Genomic DNA, 9,606 nt, shown 5'->3' with positions numbered 1-9,606 from the left:
TTCATGATGAATACTTGAATATATGTGGAGAAAGTTATTAAAAATCCCATTGAAGAGGACATATTGTATCATAATCTTTCCAAACACCCTCTGCTTTTGTATTTTCACTTTCCTGTTTTGTTTTTCTTTTTTTTAAGACTTCTACACTCTAACCACTCAAAACCAATAAAATAAAACACTTTCTAATTCTCCACTAATATTTCTTTGTTGGTCTTTTAACAGCGCTACTAAAAAAAAGTACTATTACCATATCAAAACCAAAATATGGTGAATGTATATATAGAAGGATTAGTGTTTTAAATTGTATCTTTTAAAGGATCATCTTGTCTGCTTTCGGTTCATCCACATCAAACTTGAGTGTGTATATTTCTGAGAAAAACAAAAAGCTTAAAATTAAAAGTGGAATTTCTGTGTGTTTTTAACAGAAGTTACTTGGTGAAATAAAATGAACTCCGGCTTCTGAGGAAATGTTTGATAGAGCTAAAATAATACAGACGGCATATTGTTTTATGATACAATATGCCTTCTTCTATAAAGCTCTACCCTGAAGATGCAGGGTGACACTAACAGTATTACCAGGTTTATTCATCACTTCCTTGGTAATTTGATTTTACCCTGGAATATGCAGTGGGAACAATTCTGACTTTAATCTGCTCCCTGAAAAAGGTAAGCACACCTTTTGATGCTAAGCGAGCAAAAACAAGAGATTTGAAATTGAAAATCTGTGGGGAAAATAGTCTAATTCTACAATAAAATAACAATCATGTTTTTATCTATTCACTGGAGGGAACAACACGTGGTTATTGATATGCTATCAGAGTGGATCATGATGGTTTTAAACCACACACTTAGATTTAAAAGCTGAGTCACTTTGTCTGCTGATGGCTGTCTCCCGTTCACGTAATCACATTTAAGACGATAAGCTGAGTCAAAATTAGATTGTTTCCTCAGAGGATCTTCTTGACACCTGCACTTGTAAAATGAGGCATAAGGAACCTCATCTGAGTCGTATCGTTGGATTTTGATTCTTTGCTCCAACGTATGTCAAGCTAATATCCAGTCTGAGATTAAATTAACTATAAATGTCTTACATTTTACATTATAACTGCATAATTTTCAAACCAACATGTGGTTACCATTATTACATGGTTCATGGTGGATATTGATCTAGAAGCCCTAGGTTCTCGAGTCTTGTTTCACCACTGACATTTGTTCTGCTCTTCTGAGTGCAGATGGATTCAGTTTCCAACAATCTAGTTAGAGAAATCGTTTTGTGGGAAATGTAGACATAATTTGATTACTGGTTTCAGCTGTCGTCACGTGGCTCCTTGCACTTTGCTTTTGTATTTTGTTATCCAGCACAGTTTTCAACTCTGTACCATTTGTCATTCAGGGTTAAAAGACGACATAAAGTGAAGTACATAAAGTTGACATAAAGTGAGAAATCAGATTTTAAAGAACAGAAATGTATGTCTGAACAATGAGTTTTGAAAATATTTATTGCTTAATCATTGGACTGAATGATTGAGATACATGGGAACAGTTTCCATTGTTTGCAAATTGTTTCTAGTCTATTTATCTACCTTGAAAGTAACATTATTCTGAGAAAAAAAATCTCTAAAGATGAATATACTTGTTTGCTGAAGGCAAAGGAAGGCAGGTTTTATTCAGGTGGTGAACAGATGAAAGTTCATTAAGGCTTGAGTTGATCGGTGCACACGCCATGTTGTTGAAGCAGATTTAATGAGAACCACACTGGGGGTCTCAAAAAAAGTATAAGATCATCAGGATGTGGTCCTCTTCTTAATACAGTAGCCTCCAAACGTTTTCATACAGTTTAAGCCTTTGCGAGTTTGTCACGTTACAATCACAATCCTGAATGTACTTTATTCAGATGAAAAATGAAGAACCAAATAGGAAGTCTTTTACGGCTAATCGTGAAGTGGAAGGAAAATGATACATGGTTTCCGATCTTTTTCTTAAAAAAGAAAATCTGGCAGGGATGTATGTTATGCTGGTCCCTTAAACTAAGATCTGTAAATAAAATCTACTCATCCAAGAGGAGATTGTATTAATGTGTGTAATTTCATCTTGGTGTTAATCCAGCTGTTCTGTGAAGCTCAAAGGATTATTAGAGAACAAACAGCATCATGAAGACCAAGGCACACAGAGGGCAGGTTATAAATGAAGTTACAGAACAGTTTAAAGCAGCTAGAAAACTTTATTCCAACCTGTCAGCTTCTCATGGAACACTGTTCAATCAATCTAAAACATGATGGCTAGCCAAAGTTTACCACCAGCCAGGTAGCAGATACAGCAAACAGATAGAAGAATGTCCTCTGGTCAAATAAGACCAGTACTGAACGTTTTGTATGACATGCAAAGTGCTGTGTGGTGTTGAGACAAACTCCTGAACATACCATCCTCACTGCTGAAACATTAGCAATGACATCATCAATTTGTAGAAATGATTTTCTTCAGCAAGGAACAGAGGAGCTGGTCTAAGTTGAGGGGACAATGGATGGAGCTAGATACAGTGCACTTATAAACGAGGCTTTAATGACCTAGATACAGTGGCAGAGTTCCCCCATTCTAGCAGGACAACAACCATAAACATACAACCTACCAAAATGTAAGTCTCTACCTGTGCAAACCTGGTAGAGTTGCCAAGTATGGACTCAAAAAGTGAAAATGCAAATGCATGCCACGCTTTCTAAATTTGCCTATGTATAAAACATAATACATAGGCAATACAGAAATCATGTATTATTATTCTTCCACTTCACAGTTATCGAATACTCTCTGCGGGTCTATCTATGAAATCCTATAAAAATATATAAGAGTTTGTGGTTGTAATGTCACAAAGAGACCAAAAGTTTAGTGAGTATGAATATTTTTGCGTTAGTGCTTTGCTATTCTATCTGTGAGCTTCTTTAGACACTTTAGCCACCAAACTAGGAGGCTGTTGTTGCCTTGATTAGGTTTGAGGAAGAGAGTTTAAGCAAATGTGATCCATCAGAGAGGAACGCCGTCCGACAGGTCTGAATGGTTTGAGCCGTAGCTGCTGATGAAGCTGAACTCAGTGCGAATGGTGTCTGTGGGTTCCTTGGTCACCTGCAAAGAACCACCAGATGCCACTGACATCACTCAGATGTATTTGGAACATATTAATTTGCAATTTTAATTTTAAACGAAAACCATATTACAGGTTGTCATAAAGATTTCTTAATTTATTGGGAGAACAAAGAAAAATTAATGAGGATAAACACAGAAAATAAAATATCCTACAAAAATAAGTATCCAAGTCCATATTTAGAATTATTTTTTTGAAATATTAAGAATTCATCGCAGCTTATGTTTTTAGCTCATTATGTGAAATATTAAGACTATTTGGTACATAAAAATACTAACCTTTTTACTCACTTCATCAAACTTTCTCTCACTGTAGACTTCATTTTTGTCAATAAATGTAAGCATAATCCAGTCACAGATAATACTGCACTGAAAGAAAATGAAAACATAAATAGTGGTAGCAGTTGAAATTTACATATTTGTGTTCATTTCCAAGACAAGAAATATGCACAAATATTCAAACAAAATTCACTTCAAGGAATCAAATGTCTGACTTAATTAAATGTAAAATAAAGTAATATATTTACAATTAATATTAGAATACATTTTAGAAAATGTATAAATCCAGTTTTAGTAAAAAAAAAAAAAAACAATTTAAATCTGTTATGTAAATGAATCTTGGTTTCTGACTGCACTTACGATCCCAACAGAGGTCAAAGCTGTCACTGTGCTGATGATGGTTGGAATGACACTAAATTTTCCAGCCTGTGCAGAAATTATGTAAGCAGTAATAAAATGGTTATGATCACAGCAAGAAGGGGGAAAATGGTTATATTTTAAAAAAAAACAACTGTTGTACCTGTCCATGGACTATGATGTCTAGACGGATGCCGTAAGCCTTGATGAGGGTCCGAGACTCCACACCATTCTTATCATAATATTTGGCAAACCTGCATAGCAAAATGTCCTTAAAAATAATTAAACTTATTCTTTGGCAAAGTTAAGATCATAACAATGAACCTGGTCAGTGAATGCAGAATTTTTGCAGACCTGTAGTAGTAACCAGAGTCGGCCAGATCCTTTCGAAGGTCAAGTCGACGAAATGTGTAAGTAGGTTTACAGTGTGAAGGATCCAGATCAAGATTACAATCCCAGTTGATGAAAACGCCAATCACTCCCCCCTGACAGCAAAGAGAATGATTCTGTTACACTACAAGAAAGACGCCTTACTTCACTTTGTTTGCTGTTCTCACTTTGTAGTGAGTTTACAAAAGAAATATGAATAATGGAAGATTTAACAATTAAGAAAAAAGAAAGAAACTGAAAAGATAAAATGCTACTATGTAAAAACCTACTATAAGAAAACTATATATAAAGTGGCTAAAATCAGTATGGAACATGTCAGTGTTTTAGTCAATAAATATATTTCCAAGATTTCTTCTGACATTAAATTTGCACCAGATGTTAGTGGCACACCAGGTAATCGACATGTACAAAGAAACCAATGCAAATTAGTCCAGAAATAAAGTTATGGGTAAAAGTGACTAATTACGCTTGGAGAATTTTATGAAATACTTTGTGAAAAAGGCCTTTTTTTTTGTTACCATTTTTATGAATTAATCTAAAGCCATAAGCATTTAATAAATGACAGTGAACCTTTATAAGTTCAACCATTGACTAATTCTGAAGTGCAGTCTCGTACTCACAGTCCTGCAGAGTTCGGTGAAATTCTCTCTTGCTTGATTGGCGATGTAACCCAAGCGAAAGTTTGGGCAGTAAGGCGCATTCTCCTCATGATAATGACACCTCTTGAGGTATTTTTTAGTTTTCATCCCTGGAGGACTTTCTACATTAACCCTGCAAGCAAAGAACATGTTTACAATAAATAACTGTGACACAAATGACCAGAGGCTTTAAGGCTTTTTTTTTTTTTTTAAATCTGCTTGAAGGCTCTTTACCTCAATACTTTAAATTTGGGGAAGTGAATGGAGTTCCTGATGAACACTGTGAAATTGATGGCCTGCACTAATGGTGGTTCCCTGTTGAATAACACAGAAAATTGCTCCATTTAGGGAATTTGTTTTTGGGGGTAATTTTTCATCTTCTTTGCAGTTTTTACCCTATGTTACTCTATCAAAAGCTATGGGCTTTTATTGAAGCATTTTCCGTCTTGTTTGATCACCTGTATAAATCTGACTATCACATGAGATTTGCTGCATAGTCTTTCAAAAGTAGTTGCACTCTTTGATGTTTTTCTCATTTTGTTAGAGAATATTCACATAAAGTGGACGTTCACTTGTGACAATAATTGACAAAATCGCTGTCAAGTGAGAACAATTTCTGGCATGTAGACCAAAAGGATGAAGTCTGGTCTCATCTGACCGGACCACCTTCTCTTGTGTATTTGCTGTGTTCTCTAAGTGGCTTGGAGAAAGTTGAAGACAGGACTTCTTATGAGTTTCTTTCAAAAGTCGCTTCGTTCTCGGCAAACGTTACTGGTCATTTCAACAGATTCTTCCTCATGAGTTTAGCTCCTCTTCCACAGTTACCGCCTGCCTCCTGACTGGTTCTCTAATTATTGCTCTCCATTCCCAGTCAATCAATTCCAATGGACTTCTTCAGTTTTTGTTGACATTGCTCTGTGAGATGTTTAAACGTCAGCCATATTGTTTTGTTAAGTAACCCTATTTTAAACTTTTCCACATTTTTACCCCCACCCTGTCTGCTGTGTTCCTTGGTCTAATGTTCTTTAACAAACCTCCAAGTCGTCATTTTTCTTTTATATAAACTCAGGTTAAATCACAAACAGGCTGTGTCTATTTACTAATGAGGTTATTCCTGAAATAAAAACGCTGTACTGGATATAATTTTGAGTAAATCAAGCTGGATGTTAATCAACACTTTTGCATCTTTATTTCTAAAAAATATATATACATATTTACATTTTTCTTTTTCTTACATGTGAATGCTGTATATTTATTGTCTTGTTCTACAAAAACAACAAAAAAAATCCCAAAACATATTGAACTGTGTAACTGAACCATGCAGATTACAGGTCCAATGCCTTACCGTACAACAGCGTACTCCTCAATAGGACACCAGGCCTTGATTTCACAAGTTTTGAAAGGGTGGTTGTGGTACTGAATACATCTACCCGTCCTAATGCCTGTGTTTAGATTACAATGGATGATGGGGCAAATATGAAGCAACCGAGATGGTGACAGATATAGTGAGAAGTCACAACATTACCATGACTATCAAAGTTTGGTAAGCCTGGAAGGCAATCAGAGTCTGTCGTGCAGTTGGCGTTGTCAACACTGAAGTGCTGCAGAGAAAGAAAAACAGCAAAACAGGATAAAAGTGCAGCTGTAACCATTTCATCCAGGCATATTTTCTTGGCAATTGACCTCTCACCTCAGGGCAGGTACCTTGCCTTTGATCATAAGTGAATTCTCTTCTCAGTATTGCGCTGATTACGTCAACTCCCTATGAAGAAAAGTTAAAAATATCTAATACAGTAATCTGATCAATAAAGAAGTTATTATTTTTGACAGAATCAAAGGACATGATGCACCTCTGGGGGGTGAGCATACTCCACGTTGTCCAGGACATCATCACCATGCACTGCTTTTCCCTTAATAAGAGTGTAAACAGAGCTCTCTGGATGGGTCTCGCTCTGCTGGTACGCTTTTTGACTTATAAAAACATACCTTCATGGATGACAGAACAGACAGAGACAATGAAATAAATATATCTAATCCTGTGATGTATCCTCCATCCATCCATTATCTGTACACCCTTCTTCCCTAATGGGGTCGGGAGGGTTGCTGGTGCCTATCTCCAGCTGCGTCCCGGGCGAGAGGCGGGGTTCACCCTGGACAGGTCGCCAGTCTGTCGCAGGGCAACACAAAGAACAACCATGCACACACACACTCACACCTAGGGAGAATTTAGAGAGACCAATTAACCTGACAGTCATGTTTTTGGACTGTGGGAGGAAGCCGGAGAACCCGGAGAGAACCCACCATGCATAGGGAGAACATGCAAACTCCATGCAGAAAGACCCGGGGCAGGGAATCGAACCCAGGACCTTCTTGCTGCAAGGCAACAGCTCTACCAACTGTGCCACTGTGCAGCCCGTGATGTATCCTGTGATGTAAAATTTTATTAAAGGTGTCAGGTTACTCAAGATCTGTTTAGCCCCCCCCCAAACTAACGCCAAGAAATCAAGATGATGCCCTTAAAACTAAGATAACAAAGAAATAATTTGTTCTATGAGACTCTATGGATTTTCGTATTTAAAAACTTTTTTAATTTTCTGAAAGGTTTCTGAATATATTTTTTGTTTTATATATTTAATAAAATTAAAACATAATGTCTGCTTCAAAAATAGGCGATTAACTGGAACACTTTCAAAGTTTCTGATATTTTAATGCACTTTATTTTGTCTTTAATCCTTTCAAGATAGAGATAAACCAGAAAATCCTTTGCTTGAAATGTTACTACTTGTAAGGAAAATAAACAAACATGCTGAGAACTTACCAGATGAAATAGGTTATCACTAGAAACTGAACAGCTCGGTAAATCACTCCAAGAGGTATGTTCTTAATCACCATCATCTTAGGAGTCTCATAGTCCCAGAAACCATTAAAATACTCCTTTAGAAAGGTCCGGACCCCCATGACAGCTGTATATAATCCTTCACTCATTTTAAAAGATAAGCTTCTGGTTGGTTTTTGGAAGATGTTCTTCCACCCCTCTACATTATTTGTTTTTCGCTCTATCTGATGCTGCTCTGTATCTGCTTGCATTTTCCTCAAGGATGCGACACATCAGTGAGTCAGGGGGAGTGGGAAAAGGGGTGGGACTGAATTTTTTAGTGTTAGATTGTAATGTTTATCTGTTTGCTTATGTATGATCCCTGTATAACCTCTTATACAAATAAGATCAAACAAAAAATAAAATGTCACAATTTTTTTCCCCATTCTTTTTCATTTATTAAATTCAATTCATTTTGCCTTCATAAACTACCTATTAGCAGTGCAAGGTTAACTCAACAAATCATCATAATAAAAATTTAAAAAATTACTGTAATTTTTTTATCCTGTCGAGAAGATAAAACTTTACAGAATTGACACGGTCTAACCTCCATGAGCAAGTTTAAAATAGTAAAATTAACCATCATTGATACAATTTTGACCTAAGAAATGTTAACAATATACAGGGGCTAGTTTAAGAGAGGGAAAAGTGACACACACACACACACACGCACACACACACACACACACACACCACACACCACACACCACACACACACACACACGCGCACACACACACACACACGCACGCACACACCCACACACCCACACACACGTATATATTAGATATATTTATTGCTTTCAGGCGGATGACGGTCAACCCAAAAAATTAGATAGTATTCAGTATCAAGCCTTGAGGTTATGTACAGGAGCAGTTAGAACAACTCCAACTTCAGCTTTGTTAATAGAAATGGGAGAAATGCCACTTAATCTCAGACGATTACAGTTAAAGACCAATTATTGGTGTAATTTAAAAGGCCATGATGGAAATCATCCATGTCAAGAAATTTTAAAACCTAGTTGGGAAAAAGAAAAGAAGAAATTAAATTCTTTTGGATGGGAGATAGGAAATATTATAAAAGATTTTGGTTTATCTGATATAAATATTAGTCAAACAGTTCCTCTTTCGCCAGTTTATCCATCTCTATTTCATAATAATGTTGTTGATTTGACTTTGTTGGAGAAAAGGAAAGGAGAAAACATTTCAGATCCATATTTGGTTCAATCATATTTAGATAATAAGTACTATGGATATGTCCAAGTTTTTACAGATGCGTCTAAAAACTCAAATAGCAGCAATGGGGTGTCTTTCATTGTTCCAGAATTCAGAGTTAAAAAATGTAAAAGAATTACTGATGGAGTATCAGTTTATACCGGAGAGATGATGGGAATTATTTTAGCTTTAGGATGGATTGAGGAAGTCCGTCCATTAAGAAGCATAGTATGCTCTGATTCAAGTTCTTCATTATATTCATTGAAAAATAATCACGCTATTAGTAGACCAGATCTTTTATTAGAAATTCAGTTAATAACTTATAGAATTCAAGCAATGGGTTTATTAGTTGTATTTACATGGATACCGTCACATATAGGAATAAGAGGGAATGAGTTGGCAGATAAATATGCAAAACAAGCTTCAAAATATAGTGTTATTGATATAATAGTTCCGTTTAGTAAAGAAGAAATCAAATCTATTATTAAACAAAAGGTTAAGGAAAGATGGCAGAGACAGTGGGAGGAAGATAGAACTGGTAGATGGCTGTACAGTATTCAAAGAAAAGTTGGTGCAATGAGAAGAACAGGACGAAATAGAAAAGAGGAAACAGTTATATCTAGGTTGCGTTTTGGACATACAAGGTTAAACAGTAATTTATTTAAAATAGGAAAACATCGAACTGGAAGTTGTGATTATTGTGGTCAAGAAGAGACGGTAAAG

The 9,606-nt window shown here is 36.0% G+C and overlaps 1 protein-coding gene across 1 annotated transcript; it reads right to left on the bottom strand.

The window, feature by feature from the left end:
- Nucleotides 1–1,680: 1,680 nt before the first annotated feature.
- On the bottom strand, nt 1,681–7,781 carry p2rx2 (purinergic receptor P2X, ligand-gated ion channel, 2). Its single transcript, XM_044111206.1, has 12 exons — nt 7,615–7,781; nt 6,647–6,782; nt 6,487–6,558; nt 6,322–6,397; nt 6,142–6,238; nt 5,031–5,111; nt 4,779–4,929; nt 4,123–4,253; nt 3,932–4,022; nt 3,772–3,837; nt 3,412–3,501; nt 1,681–3,114 (listed from the first exon to the last, which is right to left on the bottom strand). The coding sequence occupies exons 1-12, from the start codon at nt 7,779–7,781 to the stop codon at nt 3,016–3,018; spliced, it is 1,257 nt and encodes a 418-aa protein (XP_043967141.1). The 3' UTR covers nt 1,681–3,015.
- Nucleotides 7,782–9,606: the final 1,825 nt, after the last annotated feature.

This window comes from Gambusia affinis, linkage group LG03, assembly GCF_019740435.1.
Source record: "Gambusia affinis linkage group LG03, SWU_Gaff_1.0, whole genome shotgun sequence".
NCBI lineage: Eukaryota > Metazoa > Chordata > Actinopteri > Cyprinodontiformes > Poeciliidae > Gambusia > Gambusia affinis.
This window is presented reverse-complemented; position numbering and strand designations above follow the sequence as displayed.